Source organism: Mus caroli, chromosome 16, assembly GCF_900094665.2.
Source record: "Mus caroli chromosome 16, CAROLI_EIJ_v1.1, whole genome shotgun sequence".
Classification (NCBI taxonomy): Eukaryota; Metazoa; Chordata; class Mammalia; order Rodentia; family Muridae; genus Mus; species Mus caroli.
Window position 1 is genome coordinate 46,020,062 of NC_034585.1, and position 23,415 is coordinate 46,043,476.

At 40.7% G+C, this 23,415-nt stretch overlaps 1 protein-coding gene across 1 annotated transcript in view; it reads left to right on the forward strand.

Moving 5' to 3' along the window:
- Myh15 (myosin heavy chain 15) overlaps window positions 1-23,415 on the forward strand; it is a 139,567-nt gene that overhangs the window by 87,925 nt on the left and 28,227 nt on the right. The window contains exons 28-33 of the mRNA XM_021185004.2: window positions 4,020-4,146; window positions 4,406-4,524; window positions 7,510-7,706; window positions 11,626-11,975; window positions 14,900-15,024; window positions 17,641-17,756. Of these exons, the coding sequence (XP_021040663.1) occupies window positions 4,020-4,146; window positions 4,406-4,524; window positions 7,510-7,706; window positions 11,626-11,975; window positions 14,900-15,024; window positions 17,641-17,756 (1,034 nt within the window). The remainder of the gene's footprint in view (window positions 1-4,019; window positions 4,147-4,405; window positions 4,525-7,509; window positions 7,707-11,625; window positions 11,976-14,899; window positions 15,025-17,640; window positions 17,757-23,415) is intronic.

A 23,415-nucleotide genomic window follows, 5' to 3' on the forward strand; every position in this document is an offset into this window, starting at 1 on the left:
TAGACCAGGCATTGAACTCACAGAGATCTACTTGCCTTAGCTTCTCAAGAACTTCAAATAAAGGTGTGTGCCACCTCACTCAGCCATCCATTTTTCTACAGTAATTTTCTTCTCTGGAATGCTCAAATTCTTTTTCTGTTTTAAAATTTTGCCTGTTCTAGAATTCTAGTAGCACTTTGGATATTTCTTACACTGTTTTAAAGTTTTCTAACCTTTTTTTGTTTTTGTTTTTGTTTTTTGTTTTTTGTTATTTTTTGTTTTTTCAAGACAGGGTTTCTCTGTGCAGTCCTGGCTGTCCTGGAACTCACTCTGTAGACCAGGCTGGCTTTGAACTCAGAAATCCGACTGCCTCTGCCTCCCAAGTCCTGGGATTACAGGCATGAGCCACCACTGCCCGGTTCTAACCTTTCTTAAAGGAAAAACTTCTCTAAAGTAGAAACTAAATCTTATTTTGTTCATATTTACAGTGATTTGAACAGTCTCTGCAGTTGCTGGAATTAGCATCCACATAGCCCCTTTGCCCAAAATATCACATTTAGACAGAAGAGATTGACTTCATCTCCTAATTATATGCATGCATGCACATGATCACATTCTGTTGATGCTGTAACTAATTTCGATACAATATATTGGTTCTGAGGCTGACAAAATGGCCCTCTAGGTAAAGGTGCTTGCTGTCTGTCCTGGTGACTTGAGTTCAGACTCTGAGGCCCACATACTGGAAGAAGAGAACTGACTCCAGCAAGCTTTTCTCTGACCTCCACATGAGCTCTGTGGCAGTTGTGCCTATGTGTGCTCACATGCTTGTGTGGGTATGCACACGTGCACGCACAATTTAAATTGTGTTCACTCTTCCAGACATAAATATTATGCTGAACTTTTATATGAGTTGTTTTCCCAAGTTATAATGGAAAGAATGCCATTGATCAATGAAAGCTAAAGCATTTTCAAATGCAAGAGATTCTGATAGAAATTCTCACACTATTTTGCATTACCATAGTTTTGTTTGCATTTTCTGGGATATAGCATTGTTAGTCATCTTAAGAAAGAGAATTGAGATGATCATACATCCCATTAGCTTCCTCTTCCCCCAAATCAAAATTTATTATTTATCTTTAGGTTTAAAATGAAGCTCTTTTGAAGCTATAATTCTTTTGCAAGCTATATTTCTGTGTGGGCAACTTATAGATACATATCCATATGGTCTATTGCAAATCCTGCTTATAAAGTGCTTTATTAATTAAAATACCCTACTAGTTTCTAGCACTACTCCTAGGTACCCAGCGTGTGAAGCTATGTCTAAAGGAAGCAGTGCTTTTTTGTCTCCCCGGGTAGGTTGAAAATTTGCAAGTATGTACAGCTCAGCTATGTCATCACATGAATGTCTCCTAAAATACTACCACTCTGTGGCTCATCTTCTGGCTTTTTTCCAGCGAGATATCTTATGGATATTCATCATCCTTCACTCCTTTGAGAGAGATATGTAACAGAGTATACTCCAAGGTATGACCAGAAGTGCATCTCACAACCCTCTCTGCTCTTCTTAAAAACAGTATCTTTTATACTCAGTAATATCTTATTTCTCATCAATGAGCACATATGAGTCTAAACCCATCACCTCCTCCTGAAGCAGCTGTTTCCTTTGGCACTTCTCTCTCTATCACCTGCTTCTTTCCTGGTCCCTTATTTGATTAGCCATTTCTTATTGGAGATTTTTAAAAAATATAGTTTATATAGTAATGCATTTATCTGTTCTTCTAAGTGACCCAGGCTTTGGACTGCAAGTGTCATTTAGTACATCTAGTGATTTAATATTTTACATCTCCTTTATGTGATAATTGTCTTACTTCTTCATGTGATAGATGTCTAAGAATTTAATATTTTATGTTTCCTTATATATTGTTTTCTTTCTAATTACATCCACACAGGCATTTTTAGTTCAAATTCTAGTCTGACACTTACTATCCTTCTGAATGTGGGCAGGATATTAAGCCTCTGGGATACTGTTTTCTTTCATAAAATAAAGCCATCTTCAACCTCTGAGAGAGATTGTGAGGAAAGAACAAAACATATCAACTATAATTATCAAAATCATTTTTGGATATGTGAGAAAATATATTCCACATTTAAAATACGTTTTACAATAGCCGGTGACCTAAAAATGGTTACATTAATCACGATTCCATCTTCTTTCATTGTGTGTAGTTTGTAGATAATTAAACACACCTGGTATTTACCATGAAAGCTATGGCCACCATTATGTGGTAGTATTGTATGAGAACCTGGTTATTGAGTCTCTACCAGGCTTGGCTTTCCTACTACTAACAAGCCTGTATGCACTTTACAATATCCATTAGCTGGAACTTCATGGTGTTCTCTGTCAGCCTCCCAATAGGTATATGATGGAATTCTCCTGCTCCTTCTAGTTCATCTTTGTCTTCTTCATCTTCATCTTCCTCATCTTTTTCCTCTACTTCTTCTTTGTCTTTGATAATCTGGAATATCCTATCCAAGTAAGAAAACCAATACTTGGATTGTATTTTATGAGGAAAGTTTAAGCATGACTTCAGTCTGTAAACTCTTACTAAGCTCTACAATAGTTTGAATGTTGTAGGCATTTACTAAGTACCTATTTTATGCTAAGTATTCATTTGGTACAAGGTAAAAGTTAGTAATTGGCTGTGGAACATTTAGAATACGCACTAGCATAAGCTTAAAGAGAGTAATCTATAACACCACAGAGGCTCCATCTGGAAATGTCTAAGAGTTTTGTTGGCTCAGAAGTTTTCCACTAGTTTTGCCCTGGGGTGCCTCTAAATTTGCCTGATGTTGACCAGTAGTATTTTATAACAATTAAGCTAACATTGCATCTATGAAGTTTCCCGCCATCATTCACTGTTTCCCTGGGTCTCTGTGTTTCCTCAAAGACCCGAGGAAACCATCTCTCTTTAGAGAGATAATGAATGTATGTGATTGTTACAGAAATTGAAAATTAACATATAATCTAAAGAGCCTATTGAAGTGTTAACTTCTACTGTAGTTATTTTTACTATTACTGTCATCAGTAGGGAAGACAGAAGGGTTTCACAAAACAAAACATCAAAAAAAAAAAAAAAACCTCACAATTTAAAGTCTATAGAACCACAGAGCACACCAACATAATTTATCATCTCTATTCATATCAATCATGAGAGTGCAAGCTCTAATTAATTTTTAGGTGGTCATCCCACTTCATTCGTGCATCTACTCCTCTCTGAGGACCATGAGAATCAAAATGACTTGCATCAGTTTCCAGATTGTGACAAGAATCTGGTGATTGGACTTGATTACTTGTTACTTACATCAGGGAAGAAGGCTGATGTATCCCTTTTACTGAGAGTGAAAAGCCAATTCAGAGAAGCTAGAGTTGGAAACTGAAATGCTAGTCAGCAGGATTGTCTTGAACCTCAGCCCTCTAGGTGAGAGGGTACAGTTATTTACACAGATGTTGTACGGAGATATTGGAGCTCAGATCTATCCAGTTCCTCCTGTTAACCCCGCTCGCCCTTCTAAATTTTCTTCTATTCCTTTCCCCTCCCTATCCATCTTTTTTCCTTTCTTCTTCTCCTCTAATACATTTAAGCTTTATTTTAAGAACCAAATATCTAAGACTGAGCAGAACATTTATCTCCAAGAAACACAGATTATTTGGAAGAGAAAGATGAATATTTAATACCGTATCATTATATGATTACATCTGACACTACACTGGCACGTGACATGCTGCCTTTTCTAGAGGACTGTAGAATTCTAGAGAGGCTCTGAGAATCCAGGCAGTTGGAGTTGAGTACTGAGAAGCTTTGGGGTTTGTTTTTCAAGGTGTTTAATTTAGAAGATACATTTTCTTGAAGCTGGCTGTGGTCTTTACTCCAGAAGCAGAAGTCATACAGGTCCTGGAGAAAGCATTGCCACCCATCCTAAGTAGCTAATTTATTGTGGATCTTCTATGCCAAGACTAACCCTTCTTTTGCAACTCACAGGCAAATGCTGAGAAACTCTGTGGTCTGTATGAGAGGCGCTTGAATGAAGCAAATACAAAACTGGATGAGGTGACTCAGTTAGCACATGATCTGACAGCACAGAAGACAAAGCTACAGAGTGAGAGTGGTAAGAAGATGCGTTGCTGCCTCCCCTGTAATTTTCAACCAGAAAAACTGACTTACTGCTAAAGATCAGTTCTTTTAGGGTTCCCTTCTGTGTCAGGGAAAGGCTCATTGTCTTGGTTTTGATAGTATGCTCTTGGGTGTTCTCTTAATGTAAACAGTATTTGTGTGGGAGTCCTTGTGATGGTCTTGAAAGTCAATAAACAGTAATAGCAATCACTGAGAAGGACCATAATTAATTTATCTTATGAATCTTTCTCTAGGTGAGTTCTTTAAAAGACTAGAAGAAAAGGAGGCCCTGATAAGCCAACTTTGCCGGGAAAAGAGCAATTTCACTCGGCAAGTTGAAGAACTGAGAGCACAGCTGGAGGAGGAGAGTAGGGTAATATGGCAATCATGTCTCCCCAGTCAGGTGGCAGATGTTTAAGAAACAAAACAAAGCAAACCAAAAGCAGTGCTTGGATGGTGAGACTCAATGTTTCCTCTTGAAAAGGAGCAAGGGAGAAACACTCAGCACATAGTGGGGAAGTGGCCTGTTGGTCTTTGTGCTGGGAGGACCGCTGGTACCTGAAGGAGTTTCCATATTATTAAAATTACACCTGTAGTTTGTCAGATTTAGGTCAAGAAAGGTGTGTGGTTCTACCATGCTATTTGAGCTGAAAGTTCTCAAGTGTCAAGCATTTAATCGTCCATCTCCAAGTGGTACATTTCCAGTGAGTTTCACTCTATGGATGTGTAAGAACTTACTTCTGTTCATTGGTTTCTGATCATTTTATATATTCTCTGTCCCTTTCCATCTCTCTTCTGGTTTGCTTTTGGTGTTTGCTGATTTTATGTTGTCATAAAGTTTGATTATTTTTTAAAAAATATTTTTGTATACTTACATTACAATTGAGATTTTTTTATATATGTGCAACACATCATTTTCCTCCCTGGGGAAAAGTAAAGAAACATCTATCCACCATATATAGAGAGGGTACCAACATATCAAAGAGAAACGTTCTTCCAGGTCCCGTATGATGGACCAATGAGTTTAATGTGACTACCTACAGGAACATGGGTGAGTGGAAGATACCACCAGGAAACCTTTGGGATGTGTCTGGGCAGCTATACCATTGAAGCATACCTCTCACTCACAAAAACATGCACCATTGAAAGTCATACCAGGTGACATATTGGCAGCTGCACACCCCAAGTTCCCTACCCTGAGACAACTTTCCATGTTCTTTATAACCTTGAGAAGTAGAGGAACCTTGTGAGGCTATCACAGAGTCATAAGCCCAGTCACTCTAAGTCTCATAAGCCCATGGGCCTTTACACTTCCTCTACAACATAATGCTAATAGGCCCAGGCTCTAGAGGGTCTCCTGCAAGTGATTATAGCTGCTCTCCTCCAAGATGGCAGTAGTCATGTCCTAGCCAGACAAAACAGCTGCACCACAGTGTATGTGTGCTTTCAAAATGGCACCACTGCCCTTCTATAACCACATATTATCCTTCATAATGATACTACTGTTCTCAGCTGTGTGGAGCTTCATTTCTCTGTAAGTCCTCTGTGCTTTCTACGAAACCAGTCTCACCCACAATGGTGAGTCCTCTCCCCTTTGCTTACCTTAGATTGTCTTTATTTCTCTTTAATGGTTGAAGGATTCTTTCCTGAGAACTTGATCATATCATTCCATTTCCTCCTGGCTTGTAAACGTTCTGCTAAGAGTCTGCTATTAGTGTAATTGGAGCTCCCCACAACGTGAATTAGTACTGCTTTTCTAGATTTATAACTCTCCCTTTGCTTTGGATTTTTAACTTACTTGAGTGTGCTATCATGGTACAGACTTGTATTGGCCAAAACTCTTAAGGATCTTTAAGAATCTCTTAGAACCTGGTGCCTGTTATCTTCATATTTCTCAAGACTGTTGAGATGCCACAGAAAAACTCATCATACCCCCACCCCTTCAACCTGGATACTTATGGAATTCTTATAATCTGAATTTTTTTTTTACATCTTCACTAAAGTAATTTATTACATCTAAAACTTTTCTAATAAAGCATATAAGATCATAAAAAGAAATGAATACATTCTTTTTTTCATTAGTGAAATATTTTTTAAAATATTTTTTATTAGGTATTTTCCTCAATTACATTTCCAATGCTATCCTAAAAGTCCCCCATACCCTCCCCCCTACTCTCCTACCCACCCACTCCCACTTTTTGGCCCTGGCGTTCCCCTGTACTGGGGCATATAAAGTTTGCATGTCCAATGGGCCTCTGTTTCCAGTGATGGCCGACTAGGCCATCTTTTGATACATATGCAGCTAGAGTCAAGAGCTCCGGGGTACTGGTTAGTTCATAATGTTGTTGCACCTACAGGGTTGCAGATCCCTTTAGCTCCTTGGGTACTTTCTCTAGCTCCTCCACTGGGCGCCCTGTGATCCATCCAATAGCTGACTATGAGCATCCACTTCTGTGTTTGCTAGGCCCCAGCATAGTCTCACAAGAGACAGCTATATCAGGGTCCTTTCAGCAAAATCTTGCTAGTGAATGCAATGGTGTCATCCTTTGGAGGCTGATTATGGGATGGATCCCCGGATATGGCAGTCTCTAGATGGTCCATCCTTTTGTCTCAGCTCCATACTTTGTCTCTGTAACTCCTTCCATGGGTGTTTTGTTCCTAATTCTAAGAAGGGGCAAAGTGTCCACACTTTGGTCTTCGTTCTTCTTCAGTTTCATGTGTTTTGCAAATTGTATCTTATATCTCAGGTATCCTAAGTTTCTGGGCTAATATCCACTTATCAGTGAGTACATATCATGTGAGTTCTTTTGTGATTGGGTTACCTCACTCAGGATGATGCCCTCCAGGTCCATCCATTTGCCTAGGAGTTTCATAAATTCATTCTTTTTAATAGCTGAGTAGTACTCCATTGTGTAAATGTACCACATTTTCTGTATCCATTCCTCTGTTGAGGGGCATCTGGGTTCTTTCCAGCTTCTGGCTATTATAAATAAGGCTGCTATGAACATAGTGGAGCATGTGTCCTTCTTACCAGTTGGAACATCTTCTGGATATCTGAATATTTTTATTAAATGATATTTTATAAATCTCTAGAGTTTTCTTCAGAATTCTGTGCTTATTCTATCAATATCATTTGGTGTTGTTGCTCCTCATTCACCATGGGGATATGTGGCAGAGGATGCCATTAGCTCGTCCATGTGCTCCCAGATGGACCCTTGCCTAATAAAGTGCTTACCTCCCTGGGTTTAAGTTCAACTTGAATTTTATAGATAGTGTTGGCTTTACTTGAAAAGACTATGTCCCTTCCAAATATTGTATTGCTAATGGTAAAACAGGCATGTGTGTGTGTGTTTTACAGTCTCAGAGTGCCCTGAGCCATGCCCTGCAGTCAGCCAAGCATGACTATGACCTTCTGAGAGAGCAGTATGAAGAAGAACAAGAAGTCAAGGCTGAGCTGCACCGGGCTCTATCTAAAGGCAACAAGGAAACAGTACAGTGGAGAGCGAAGTATGAACATGATGCTATGCAGAGAACTGAAGACTTGGAGGAAGCCAAGTGAGTAGATCAAGGCTATGCTCAACCAGGAATTTGTCATGTACAGGAGAATGAGAGTAATGCAGTGCCTCCTCACGATGTCAGCTTAACAAATCCTTCTTGAGATTTCTAATAAGCCCAAGACAAAAGATGAAATAGTTACTTCTGGCAAGAAGCATATAATATAGAAAAGCTAAACTATTGTAATATAGGTTATTGAGGCTATAAAAAGGTCTTAGAAAAAGAAAAAGGCTCTTTCTAGGGGCATCATAAAAATACTTCTAGAGTTCTGGGACTTTGAGTTATGCTTTAAAAATTGGGCCACTAGCACTTGTTGCTGGGGACCAGCTCCAATAGAATACAGGCCCCGAGTAGGGTGGATGTAACAGGTGACTCAAGGATTGCTCCAACAGCAGTCTGAATCTTTCCTGAGCTTCTGAGAATGTATCATCTGTGTCTGTACTCGAGAGACAAAGCACGGAGACTGAAGCTGCTTTCCCAGGGCCACAGGGTTCATTTATATTTCTTACAGCCCTAATTACAACATTTCATATTTGCATTTCAAAGGATTTCTAATACATAGCTATTCAATGAGAATGAGACAAAACATTTTTTAAGTGGTTATAGCCTAAAGTTCAATGGTCACATATCCTGTGCTAGCTAGACAAATTTTAGCTAAGGCAGGGAGGGAAGCTTTGTGGTTACCGGTGCTAAACTGTTTGAAGTCTGAGGAAAGTTAACCTTTTACATTTGATTTTAATAACCAAAGCAAAAACTCAATAAGCAGGATTATAACCTATTTTAAGCCTTTTTATTTCTTATTTTCTTTCTAGTTCTTGTTTATGTCTTTCCATATACTTTTTAATCTCATCCCACCATTGTATGTGAGAAGAGTGTTTTAGGGCCTCCAAAGCTTCTTTTGTTTCTTTCATTTGTTTTACTAAGGGTAATTTTTCTTCAGCTCTTCTACAATTCTATGGGGCCAGGCAGTCTTGTGCACCAAGCCTTTCTATGAAGCTAGAAATTTATGTAAGCCATGTCCCCTTTTTTGTACCAAATCTTAGTCTCTCCGAAGTTACTATCCTTATTATTATAATATTCTCCAGTAAGATGCAGTAAGACTTCTAATGAATAACCTAGCTTCCCTGATACTTGGTTTCCTAAAATCTTCTGCATATTATCTTTCTATAAACTTACTCAGACTGACATTATCACTACAGGATTAAACAGGAAATGTTCCCAGATTTATTTGAGGGTTCTTACACATTCACCGTCTTGGTGTCTGTTCCAGTTTACAAGGGCAAGGTAAAGACTTCCGGCTTAATGGTTTCGTTCATTAAGTTTATTTCTGATCCAGGCATTATTTCCTGTTCTATTTCTCTTCTCCAGACCATCTCAGACCACTTGTGGTCTTATTAAAAAAGGAAACTTATTTAGAAATAAATAAGGAACACCAGAAAGTTGTATACACTATTTTATCCCAAAGCTCCCTAGGCCAGGCACCTCTCTGCTGAGAGCCAGAACTTTCTCATTCTGTCTCATGTGCATGTAGACGAGTGGTTTTGCCACCGTGTAATCATACACTTTACTTGGTACAAGAAATAATTAATTTCATATATGAATGTGTATCCATCATGAGGGGCACTGGGCCTTTGGTATCAGACTTGGAAACTATGAAGCGGTCTGTAGAGATGGGACAACTGAAAACCTGGTAACATTTATTATCACATTTATCCTTCTGTCTTATGGATCAAAGGCCCCTTTTAAAGAATTCATCCCCGGGATACTCCTAAAGTTATACTACTACATTTATAGCTAGTGACACACCATAGTTTTGAAGGCTATTCTAAGACTCTTTAGGAGTTGGGAGATCAGCTAGTCCAAAAAATCCAGCACCAAAGAGTGCTTATTGGCTTATGGATTGAGTAACTGCGTGTGTTTGAGAGAAATCATAAAACGGACTCTCCAGCTTACAGCCATTAAAGGTTTAATCTAAAGAACATGATTTGGTAACTTGGCAAAGATCCAAGAATGATCAATACAATTCTTTTTTCGCTTCAACCGGAAATAATGTTCAATTCCTCACCTGAATTGCGAGCACACTTACAGAATAGCTGTTATGCTGTCTCCCAGAAGGAAACCAAATAATCCACCCTCTATCCCCAGTAGCTCAAGAAGGGCTTAGGAATGACAGGTACTAAAAATACCCACAGTAGGTGTTTACAAAATCCTGGATCCCAGAAAAGTGGAGAGCTGACTGGAAAAAAACCAATTTATATCCAAATCTGTCATTCACTTCTAAATAATCTATCCTTATATTCTTGTTAGTGACTGAAGATTCCAGTTGAAAGTGTCTACTCATCATTGTAGCTGATAGCTGATTCTTTGGATGTTAGAGAGAAAGGAAGGAAAGAATGTAGATAATGCATCTGACCACATGTGCTTGTTGTAATTGATTTCATAGTAGGTGATGGACAAAGGAAAACTCTGGGTAACATGCTAATATTTGAATGGTATTGTTTTTACATTATTTGAATACTAAATAAATATACGTTTCCTCCTAATAACCCCAGGAAGGCAAGCAGCTATAGAGAAGTGAAAAGTCCTGGGAGTTTCAGTTGGAGAGTGAAAGATCCTCTCCCTGTGCCTGTTTTCTAGTTCAGCTCTGAGAATAACATTTTTAATTTCTTATTCTCTCACATCTCTTTTTATAAGGTAGGCAGTTGCGTAAGCATGTGCTGTTGGAAAGTTACAGCACAAAACAGTAGTCGTTGCTATTAAATATACAGCAAATTATCAATACAATAAAGCGGTCAGTGTGTCCAGTTTGCTCTGGGATTTCTCAGACGTTATAGTAAATGTCTCCAGTCTTACTAAAAACTCTCAGTCCTGAGAAAGCCAGAATAGTTAGTCTCCAAACCAGAGCAGTTTTCTGGTGCCAGTCACAGAGGGCATAATTAAAATACATATAATGATTTTAGCAGCCTACTCTTTCAGGCTGGTGTGCCAGAATTTCTTATATGAAAGTGTATAGAAGTGTGACATTATGAAGCCAGTGAACACTGAAGGAGTAGAGCTCATGGCCTTCCAGATAACAAGCACAGACTGGATACCTTTAGAATCCCCCACACAGGGAGCCATGTCATACTGCTATAGGGCTAGTTGTGTGGTTCTTCTAAATTAATGAAGCCCTTTCTCATATAGTCACAGTGGTACCTACAGTTAGTTTCATGAAAGAAAAAAAATCTACTCATTTTAATGAAGGAGTCTAGTGGTGCGGCTGCATTTCTGCGGGACACTTGGGCAAGAAAATGTAGTCCATGCATTAGAATTCCCAAGAGTTCTGTGCCGCCTGGACAGAGGAGGTACGCTGAGCATGTCACTCTAACATACAAAGTATTGGAGGGAGGTTAAAACAGTGAGACATGCTAAAGGAGCACTGTATAGGCGGATCTGGGATGGATGCAGATTTGGAAGTTCGAGATGCTGAGGAAATGACAGAGAAGGGGGAGTTGTAAGAACTGGAAAGCAAGTGATAACAGGAAGAGGCTGAGCAGGAGAGCACAACAGAGTTCTCTGGAAGACACATCCAAGGAACGCTTTAGGGATTCTGCCAACATGCGTAAATATTTGTAAGCAGCTTGTTGTTGGTAAGATGTTCAAAGCAAACTTGTTTGTCCTATTTCTTAGGAAATATCAGTAATATTTTATAGCTATGAAAGTGTTAGGATAAGCAAATATTAGTAGGAGTTCAAAGAGAGTCCGAATTTCAGATCGGGGTGGTAAGGGACGGTAAGTAGCATCCCTGTGGACACAGAAGCCAGAGTCTGGGCATTGGTACGAAGCTGACTCTGTGGACCAGACGCTTTGATGCTTGCTCTAGGCACATAGAATGTCCTGTGCTGGTCTCAGTCACCGAACCCTTTGGCTTTCTCCTCAGGAAGAAGCTGGCGATTCGATTGCAGGAGGCTGCGGAAGCCATGGAGGTGTCCAATGCCAAGAATGCCTCCCTGGAGCGGGCCAGGCACAGGCTCCAGCTGGAGCTGGGGGATGCCCTTTCTGACCTGGGGAAGGCTCGCTCTGTGGCAGTGGCTCTGGGGCAGAAACAGCAGCACTCTGACAAGGCACTGACTTCCTGGAAGCAGAAGCTGGAGGAGGCCCAAGAGCTGCTGCAGGCTTCTCAGAAGGAGACCCGGGCCCTCAGCTCTGAGGTCCTCACGCTCAGGCAAGCCTGTGAGGAGAGCACCGAGGCCCAGGAGACCTTGAAGAGGCAGAACCAGGACCTTCAGGGTACTGTCAGCTGGGCTCATAGCTAAAGCAAGGCAAAGGTTTGGGGAGCATCTGGCTTCAGGGCAAAGCTGTTTTCCTGGGGTGGGGAGCCTTGGCATTTCAAAGTTTTAATACTTCATTCTGAAAATAATACTGAAGATGTTATTTGTATTGAGTTAATTCTAAAGGTAATATTAGGGCTACACCTTTGATCTTATTCTTTACTATAAAGAAACCATTCTCAACAGTATCTTCATTTCCATAGCTTTATTGCGATTTCCTGCATTCATATTCATAGGAATATATTGCCCAAATTATACATTTTCTGTACCATTTGTCTTTCACTTATCAATACATTTTGAATATATTTAAAATTCCCATAACCCATCTTGTATGTTAGGTTCATGTACATCCGTTTATTCGTAGTTCAACTGTGAGATTAGTCTTCATTTTAATGTCCTTATCTGCAAAATACAAGGTTAGGTTACTAGTCTGAATTTACAGTTCATAAGTTATAGATCTGGGATTTGAGCCCAGCCATCTGGGCTCCTGTCTGTGCACACTTTACTGAGCTATGCTACTGTCCTATGCACCTTGTGGTTCTTAGCATGCCAAGCCTTGGAGACGTGCTACCTTGTTAAAAAAAGAAACTGCATAATACTTCATAATAAGTATAGCTCACACCTAGTTAACTACATCTCATTAATTTTAAACCCGATTATACACAATTCTGAATAATTATATACTATACATTCCCACACATGTATTTATGCATATTTAAAATATTTCAATTGGATAGATCTCTAGAAGTGAAATTGATGAGTTTGAGGAAATAGACTTAAACTTTCTGATATATTGCCCAAGAGCAACTCAAAGAGACTGCCAAGTTATTTCAAAGCCTACAGTGATATGCAAGGAAACCCTGAAGTGCCCTGGATGTAAATCAGTTATTCTCAGAGGCATGAGTGAGTCTTGTTGGTGGCCTTGTTCAGTCCACGATTAAGTCACCGATTGGTCTGTGTTGGATCAGTGGCCACAAAGTTCAGTCATGTTCCACCTGGGAACAGACAGCAACACCTACCATAGAGCTCCTGAATCAGTGGGTCTGAGGTAGAGCTTATGAATTTTCATTTTTAATAAGCTCTCAGTCGAGTCCAATGGATTCCATGTGTGGCCTGGGATGGGGCTTACATACTTTTGGGCTTTCAATTTAAAGCTCTTAAGATGATCATACAGTTTAGTGAGAGTTGAAAAGAGCCTGCTTTGAGTTTTTTCTAATTATTATAATTCATATAATCTTCTATCTAATTTTTTGCAAGAATTTTGGAATCCTTTAAATCATTGTTCCATAATAATTTCAAGCATTTATGTAATATATTTTAATCATATACATCCAACATTATCTCCTCTCTTATCTCCCCTCTTTCTGTTGAAGCCTCTCTTTTCTGGAACCAGTTTGTCTCTTACATTTCTGCCTTTACAGTGGTTGTTGCTAATAGGCTGGATTTAATTAGTGAAGCTCCCATGAGCATAGACTGGACATTTACTTAGCCATGGGCACAAAATCAATGATCTATCGACAAGGACTCCTTATTCCCTTGTAGCTGTTGACTGCTTACAGATGGCCAGGACAGGTGGGGCCTTATAAACTCCTCCCCATCCATGAGGGTGGTCTCAATCTTATGCATGTCTTGTGGCAATGTAACAGCAAGTCCTTTAGCAAGGCAGCAGGGTCAACTTTCTCACTGGGGTCTGTGATTGCCCCAACAGTTGACTTTTGACCAGGTTTGTAGTACTAGATATGACTTTCCTATTGTAGAGTGAGCCTTAAATCAAATCAACAAATGTTGGGTTACCTTCATAACAGTCATGCCTCTGCTGTGTTAGTGAGTGTATTTTGCCTGGAAGGTCAGTATGAGATCATGCAAACTTCACAGTGAGAGCATTGATAATTTTCCTCCCAGAACTCTATATACCACCTTCTGGAAATTTCCAGCCCATTTCCAGCTTGCTTCTCTATTTCCTGAAACTGAAGTGTTTAATGACTCCAGAAATAGGGTTTTAGAGTTCAGTTATGGTAGTTAGTCAAGACATATGTCAATAGCCTGTGTCTTGGGGGGGGGGGAGATGGAATCTTGGGTCTCTCCAACAACATCTTATAGAGATATAGTTCACACCTGGCACTGAGACTGACCCATTTCATCTCAGGCCAGGACTGAGTACCAGAGGAACAGGTGATCTGTTGAGTTCTCTCCATGGCTTGGTAAATCCCCAAGCATACAGGATAACATTTAGGGCTTAAAGCCTCCCTCTGTGTGAAGTGTCGGACCCAACCACAAGATAGTGTCAGGTAGTGGAGGTTCCTCACTGCTGTGACCTAATTTGTCACAGACTTTGCATCCATGAAAGTCTAACCACAACTGTCATTTTCCTGAGTGACAGCCATTGTCTTCCCAGAGCCTCGTCTGCTTTTCTGACTGTTGTAGATGATAACCTGGTGTATGTTTAAGTGTTCTGTTCCAGTGTTGAGTGGTGTGGTTGGGACAATGGTAGCCAGTGGTGTTGACGTTAAAACTTGCCCACTGAAGGGCAGGGATTTCTGGTGTGTGTGTGTGTGTGTGTGTGCATGGGGGTGTGTGTGTGTGGATCTCCAGGTGGACTCAGCCATGGTCCCAGCAAACAGAAGTACCTTGTCAAGTTACACAGGCTTTCCAATGGACAAGACCCCAAGAAGCACTGTGTTCACTAACTGTTGAGGTCACCTTTTGGCAGAGGACAAAGGAACACACTGAAGAAGTGTTTTCTTTTACCTTACTCCCAAATAAGGTTCTCTATAGATGAGGGTTAGCTTTCCCAGGGAGTTGCCAAGGGCTACATGGTCCCAGAAAAAGAGATTGTGTGTGAGAGTGGGTTTCCACTAACATGCTTGATCTTCTGTCTTTCAGAACAGATTTGTAGTCTCACAAACCAGGTAAGAGAAGGGATAAAGAATTTGGCTGAAGTGGAAAAGGCCAAGAAGTTGATTGAACAAGAGAAGACTGAAGTCCAAGTGAGGCTGGAAGAAACAGAGGTAGATTGCCAGGGAGTGTGAAGCTCTCATAGGGCAAAGCAGATCTGCCACCGTTAGAAATGGCCACCACAGTGTGGCACTTACTCGGGTGTTTGCTATATGCCACATGCTTTAATCGTCCCCATCAAACCCTTGTTTCCATTTTACAAAGGAAACAAACAGGCTTAGAGAGCAAGATAGGCACCTATAAGTGCAAGTCCTCCAGTCACAGTGCAAACAACCACGATGTGTTTATTGACTTTGTCCCCCGCCTTCACCCTCACAGAGCATTTACATGAACATTTAGGGGCTTGTTAGACGTTCAGAATATCTTCCTGTCCTCAACTTTATTGAATCAAAATCTACATTTAAACCAGGCCCCTTGGTATATCCTGGGATATTATCATGGAGATACATTTGCTGGAAGACTGTGGATCCATAGGATACTCAGTAAATATTTATCCAAAGTTGCAAGTTTAAATTCACTTGTATGTAAGGATGCCTTCTTAAAACAGTCTGTTAAATGCACCCTCCCCCATCCCAAATCTGTTGGTAAGATGAGACTCCACATGAAATGCTCAGACACTCACTCCATCCTTGGAAGGCCATTTATGTATAGAATACTTAACAGAGATGCTTTCTGCATTCTGGAAACATCTCGTGCTTTATCTCTAGATGTGGACTAGGTGATTGACAGGGCCACTGAGAAGATTTGATGCTAAAGAAGATGATGTGTTCCGCAAAGGAAGTCCCCCTTCCAGAGTCACTAGGTGGTCGATCCGCCATGAGCTCTGGGGAGACTCTTCGCTCTCAGCTGCATTTCATCTTGAAGCAGCCCCTGAGTGTCTATCTGGACATATTGAAATACACATACCCTTCACATGGACGAAATGAGTTTTGAAAGATGCGGTGGACTGTTTTAGATGGGGCCTCTTGGGGAGTATGGTAATAGAAAATTATACTGTGAGAACTTCTCCATCCAAGCAATTACTGCTGGAGCTGCCTCACCTCTCCATCTCAGTAAGATACTGGCAAGGCAGATGTACCACACTTTGGTGTGCACCATTGACGTAAAGCGCACTTATTGCTCCTTCATACATAAACATTTCCTGAGGATCTCTTCATTTTATTGACAAGCCCTTTAGTCGGCAGTGATACCCCCTTGGGAAGGCTGGTTTGTACAAAGTTGAGAACTTTGTTTAATTTACTTGTCTTTGCATCTCTGGCTCCTCTAGCTGGGGACTTTCTAAAACCACCACGTTAAATAAAAGAAATAACTTTTACTATGTATTTAAACATTATAGCAATAAAATATGATTTGGAGGCAGTTTTATTTTTGTGTAATATATTGGGATAGTTGTATTTTAAATGAACTAGAGACCATAGCAAAGCTGTATTGAGACCATAACACTTGTACCGTCACTACCACTAGATGGCAGCACACCTCACTTTTCTCTTGTCCAGCTGTAACTTCAGCCTCACAGATTCATCAGTTTTCACACATATTTGTAATTTGAGATTATTTCTTTTGGGGGCTGTGGCTTTATGAAAAACTCAATAATCCATCCAAAGCCATAAGACTGAATTGATTTGAGGTTGGTTGTAATGATTTCACTTTCTCAGTACATTCGAGAGGGTGAGTTTCCCCTGAAACAAACTACCCATTCCCTCTGCCGAGATTGCTGTGGAGCATTTGCGTTTGATTTATGTCTGTCAGGACATAAATATCCTTAATATCCCCAACAGCTCATTTTTGTTGTCATCGCTGCTGTTTAGCGGTGACTACATAGAAAGCACTCCTCAGAGAAGGTGCAAGGCTATCCCTCAGTCTGGACTGTCCAGATTTGGCTGGCTGGCAGCTGGCAGTGCGGTGCATGCTGCTACATATTCTTTGAGTATTTTGTCATTTGCTCGTTTGCACTCCTTGACACATATTTTCCTCAGAAAAGGCTTTGAAGATTTTTTTAACCAAATTTCTACTTTTAAAATTGAATGACCCTTTAAGAGCATTCTTGGAAATAAGTCCCTTGGCCTTTATTATCTGAATACGCAGTCCCCGAAGACCTTCCTACCCATTAACGCTCCCGTTTGTAGTAATAATAATAATTGCAGTTAAGTGACTCACTTGAGAACACTTTCCAGGTGTCCAAAATCAACAATGACTCCGAGCAGGTGACAGCCCCAAGCAGGTGACAGCCCCCTCTGCTATTCTAGCGCTGCAGCTTTCATTCAGTCACCCCAAAAGATGGAGTGAATTAGAAATACCTGCAAGTATTTTCAGCAATTAAATAGCAAGTACAGTGACAGAGCTCATTGAGATTTTCTATTTAAAAATGCTTCGCCATTTTAGTTTTGGAGCTATGTATTTCTTCCCTAGTAGTACTGAGATTGGAACACAAGCCCTCACCTACACCAGGCAAAACCTTTCTGATTGAGCTGTCTCTCTGGTCCAGCCATAGGCTAGATGAGAAATGATGAATGCCTTCGCTTGTTCTACTGTAACCTCAGGGGCCTGACTTGAACCTAGATTCCATCCACTGACTCTAAAGAGAATTGCGTTCAGGGTATATAGGTTTTAAGGGAAGAAAATACAATTTTTGTTCAAAAAGAGACTTCCTTGGGTGCTTTCTGTTACAGGGAGCTCTGGAACGGAATGAAAGCAAGATCCTTCGTTTCCAGCTCGAACTCTCAGAGGCGAAGGCAGAGCTGGAAAGAAAGCTGTCAGAGAAAGAGGAAGAAGCAGAGAGGCTGAGGTATTTAGGATTATGTTGCTGAACAACAGCCATATACGTCAACATCCCAAAATAAACAGAAGTCGTTTCGGGGCTGCTTTCATGACGCCTGCCAGACCACGGCCAGGGACACTTGGTCTATCTTGACATTAGAGTTTCCCATTAAGTGCATCACTGTTTAAGGAGGAATACTTACCTATAGCCATTGCCTGCTCTTGTGGTTTTTCTGTTCTCTAGTGTGGGGAGGACTGTATTAGGAGAGACAAAATGTGATGAGTGGATCAGTGTCTAACAAATCCCATTCAGGGGCAGTTAGAAAACTGATATGCTGAACCATAGAAGAAAGGCCAGACTGTTTGGCCCTGAACTTCTAAGCTGGTGTTGGATCTGAGAGAAGGAAGGCCTGTCCCCAGGATAAAAGCAGAGTTAGGAAAGAGCAAGGCTGTTTGTTGAGCCTGCAGAGTCTCACCTGCCCGGTCTCTGAGTGAGACAAGATCTCCAGTCCCTGGAATTTTTCTTTACTTTTTGGCTGATAGCTTTAGACACTCTACTGCTTAGATGTTCAGGGAAGGGACAAAATGGCCCCACATGCCACAGAAGGTGGTCGGGGTGATCAGAAAGCTGAAGCTGGACAAGTGCTTCTTATTCTACAGATCTACAATAAACACTCACAGTTAAGGATGACTGAATTACCTCTTTGGATCTTTTGTTCCCTTAACTCAATGTTTCTCAACCTTCCCAGTGCTGCAGCCCTTTAATCCAGTTCTTCATGTTGTGACCCCTCCCAACCATAAAATGATTTTCATTGATGCTTCATAACTGTAATTATGCTATTGTTATAAAACATAGTATAAAAATCTGTGTTTTCCACTGGTCTTAGGTGACCCTTGTGAAAGGGCAGCTTCACCTCCAGAGGGGTCACGACCCACCAGTTAAGAACCAATGCCTTAACCAAAGTCATAAGTCTTCAGAGAAGATCATAAATTGGACCAAGGCTCAACTGGCCACTTGTTTTCAATGTCTTTGTTAAACTAACAAAACAAGCCAATGCCATGTTAATGCTGTCTGTTGAACTAGGCTTTCCCCCCATAGCTTGTTTTCTATGTAAACTTCCAGATGGCCAATATTTAGTGAGGCTTTAGAGCCAAGTTTATTCTTCTGTGTGCTCTGAGTTAACTCACCTCTTATTCACAAGCATTTTCCTGGAACTGGCAGTAGTGAAAAAATCTGATGCACTTATGAGTATCTGAAATAATTTTTTGGAAAAGGGGAAAACAGATAAACCCCTAATATTTGTGCCAATTCTGTACAAAAGGAACAAACATGATCATTTCCTTTTGTAGTTAAAAAGAAAAAAAGGTTGATTTCAGGTAATGTCAATCCTCAGCTATAAATAAACCCTATGAGGAAAACGAATCTTCAGAGAGTCTGTGTCGCATCAGGTACATCCGAATGTCAGAGAACAGTTCCCCAATTATAATCATCAGTGCAAAGGAAGTCAGAGATCCAAACAGCTAAGGTTAAGAGGACAAAGCTGAAGGGATCATGAGCTGTGATGGGCGGGAAAAGGAAGGGGCGGCTGAGGCTCTGGCACGAGCTCAGTATAGGAGTGTTAGCTGATGACTCACAGTGGCTATAATCGGTACATCCAGAAAGGACAGATGAGCATCTCACAAAACAGTGCGCACCACCCCAGACCCTCGCTGCTCTGTGCGAGTGCAGATGGCAGCAAATGCCTTGCCCTAATCTGGTGATTCCGTCTGAATTCAGGGCCAGAACAAAGTGGAGGTAAATTTCCAGGTAACGAAGAATATTGCGTATAAATTACAGACCTCATAAAAATATCATCTGAGGGCAGGATGATGTTGAAGGCCCTATGTTAACATAAATCGTGTCCATCACCACAAAAAAACTGAAGATGTCTATTAAGAGAGGAAGCAGGAAGTGGAAGGAGCTAAGAAGACCAAAGAGAAGGCCAGGCTTTTATAATACAGCACCTGTGTATTCTTCCCATGTAGTCGACACTGCTGAGTGTTCTGTGAGTCTGGTGAGGAGGAACTCTGAGTGAGTCCCGGAGAGAGTCCCATCGGTGAGGAAAAGTCCAAGCAGCTGGCCTGAGAGATATTGACTTCTAACAAATATTTGAGCTCTCAGTGTTGGCAGGATGCTTTGTGTAGTGTTGTAGTCTGGACAGCCAAACTCAAGGATGGTTTGGATCTCTTTTTATGTCTTTATTTTCTAAGATAGAATTAACTCAGTTTTTAAAAAGTTCCATTGGCTTGGTAACATTGTTATAATAGACAGCCTTTAAGAAATCTATGATAATCCAAACACAGAAGCAACAGCCAAGATACTTAAAGCCCTGAGTTTCTTCAAGGATAATGTTGTTCATTGATTTATTTATATTTAATTTATTTTTGAGGATTTCATACATGAATGCTATGTTTACATAACTCCTATCCTCTCTTCTTCCTCCAATTCTTCCATTTTACCCCTTAAATTCAACTGCTTTTTAAATTCACGATTATCATCTCTTCCTCTTCTTTTCTTCATTATCATTATCATTACCAGACGATGATTGAATCCTCTGGAGCTGGAGATTCAGGAAGTTGTAAGCTGCCCAATGTGCTGGGAATCAAACTTGGTTCCTCTGCAAAAGAAGCAAATGCACATAAACCATTGATCTCTCTCTCTCTCTCTCTCTCTCTCTCTCTCTCTCTCTCTCTCTCTCTCTCTCTCTCTCAGCTATGCTTGGGGGTTTGTTTGACCCTGTTGAGTCATGTCAACTGTGTTGTAGTCTTCACTTAGGCTATTGTCATTGCCATTCTCCTTAAACCATAGAAGTTCTTGCTGCTCAGAAGCACTTATGAAGTTTTGCAGATAGCTACAGGAAAGCTAGCATTTGAAACCCTCAGTTTGCTGAAACAGGATGGATTTGTTGACAGATGACTAATGGTAGGCCACAGAGGCTTCAGTGTTCCTGGTAGGGAGTGTTACCTGAAGCAAATCAGGGAGTTCCCCCATGGGGAAGCAGGGCAGCTTCTTCAGGACTTAAGTGATGGGGAGAATGCCTATTATTAGTTTATTAGTTTGCAAAGGGTGCTGTCAAAATAAAAGAAAAACAAACAAAAACCAAAAAACAAAAATCCCACAGACTGGATGGTTTATACAATACAAATTCATGTTTTTCACAGTCTGGACACTATAAATTACAGATTGTAATGTAAACCAGGGAGTTTTCCCTAAGGCCTCTGTCCTCATCTTGAAGGCAGATGGCTGCTCCATATCCACATGGTATTTCTTCTGTGAGTATATATTCCTGCTGTCTTCTTATGCCTTTGTGCTACTGGATTAGGGCCCTCACTGGGCAGCTTCATTTTATTTGCATTGCTTCTTTAAAGACACTTACATAGGTCTGTGAAGCCTCATTCTCAAGCACAGTATTGTGTTTCTGGGGCTTAAGGCTTTAGCATTATAATTTGGAGGCTACCCACATGATTTTTATATGTCTGCAAGATGACAGGACTCTAAACAGTGAGGTGTATGCACAATACTTAGGGATACGCACTAAATGTAAGACAGAGAACCAACTTTAACACTAGGCTATGAAGTCAAAGTTACTTCCAATATTTTCTATAACTACTTCCGAGGCCCTTCCTTCCATAACGAAATGTGGTCATGTGAAGTAGAGTCCTCTACCTGAGAACCACTTGCAAACCCAAACATAACTCTATGAACAGTGGTGCTCTTCTGACTGACATGAGAGGTCTGGAGACACTCTATGGCAATTCGATGTGGAATCTAATTTGGACCCATAACAAACATATGTCTGCTGTTTGTTGTTACAGCCTCTATAAGGATAAGAAAAAGAAAAGAACTCTATCTTCTGCTTATCTATCTAGGACAAAGGTTCTGTTGCAATGGTTGAGCTTCAGAGGACATGGATTTCTGATAGCTATTGATATGTCTTGATGAACAACCATCAAATACGGAGGAGTTAAAACAGGAGAAGTTGGTGTTCTTTTCTGAAACTAGACTCTGAACTAGGGTAGGATGGGAAGTAAGTCACTAATCAAAGTTGTTCCAGAGACCAAAGTCTTTCCTACCCTGTGGTACCACAGGTGAGGAGAAATTGTAGATTCACAGTCTGTGTGGTTTGACATCTTATGGGAGAGGCTTTTAATGGCCCACTGCGCTACAGTCCCAATAAATGAATTAGCAGTTAGTCCTATGGTGCTGAACTATCTGCAAGTGTTGCCAAAAGAAAATTCCCATGATTTGTTCAAATTTCTCTTTGCATTGTTGAAATCAAGGATATTAACTGAGCTGGTAGCACTTTACAATTATAATTTTGTACAGACATTTTACAAAAGGATATTGAAGTATTTCTATACTATATAGGATTTAGTTTTCTCAATTAACCACTGTCCTTCAAACTCCTAAGAAGATAAGGCAAAACAAGACAACACAAAATTCCATGCTATTATTGGAGGTTGTCTGTGCTGGAAAAAAATTTTAATTCCAATCTAAGGTTTCTACCCCACCTTGATCATTTAGTTCCCAGATAAAAGACACACAACTTTTTATTAGTTACAATAAGACTTAAACAGCACAAGAGCTTGGCATATATCTCTGTGGTATTAGAATCTACTTTCCTATCAGTAACCATGAGTTATTATTTACTATGTTTCATCTGGGCTGCTCTTTCCTCCAGTTGGCCACCCTCAGGGACACATTTTCATGAACTGACCTAATCCGTAGCAGCTTCTCCTTCCTTCTCACTTTCTCTCTTGTCCCAGTTCCCATCTGAGCCCCAAAGACTGGGAACCCTAAACCCCACCTATGTCTCTTCTGCCTGGGTATTGGCTGTCAGCATCTTTATTTACCAATCCGAAACAACTTGGGGGGGGGGCAAAGTCCCATAGTGTCACTTGAGTCTATGTGTGGACTCTCTCATCTTGGAGCAACCAGGTCTTGGGGACCTGTACTTACCATCACAATACACAGCAAAATCTCAATATGCCCATAGGCCATTAGGGAATAGAGCTGAATCTCGGGGCTTGTTTTAATTTCATCCTTGGTATCTCTTTCCTGTGAGTTTTTTTTCTTTTTTAGGTATTTTCTTCATTTACATTTCCAGTGCTATCACAAAAGTCCCCTATACCCTCCCCTACCCACTCCCCTAACCACCCACTCCCACTTCTTGGCCCTGGCATTCCCCTATACTGAGGCATATAAAATTTGCATGACCAATGGGCCTCTCTTTCCACTGATGGCCGACTAGGCCATCTTCTGATACATATGCAGCTAGAGACACGAGCTCGGGAGGTACTGGTTAGTTCATATTGTTGTTCCACTTATAGGGTTGCAGATCCCTTTAGCTCCTTGGGTACTTTCTCTAGCTCCTCCATTGGGGGCCCTGTGATCCATCCAATAGCTAACTGTGATCATCCACTTCTGTGTTTGCTAGGCCCCGACATAGTCTCACAAGAGACAGCTATATCAAGGTCCTTTCAACAAAATCTTGCTAGTGTATGCAATGGTGTCAGCGTTTGGAGGCTGATTATGGGATGGATCCCCAGATATGGCAGTCTCTAGATGGTCCATCCTTTCGTCTCAGCTCCAAACTTTGTCTCTGTAACTCCTTCCATGGGTGTTTTGTTCCCAATTCTAAGAAGGG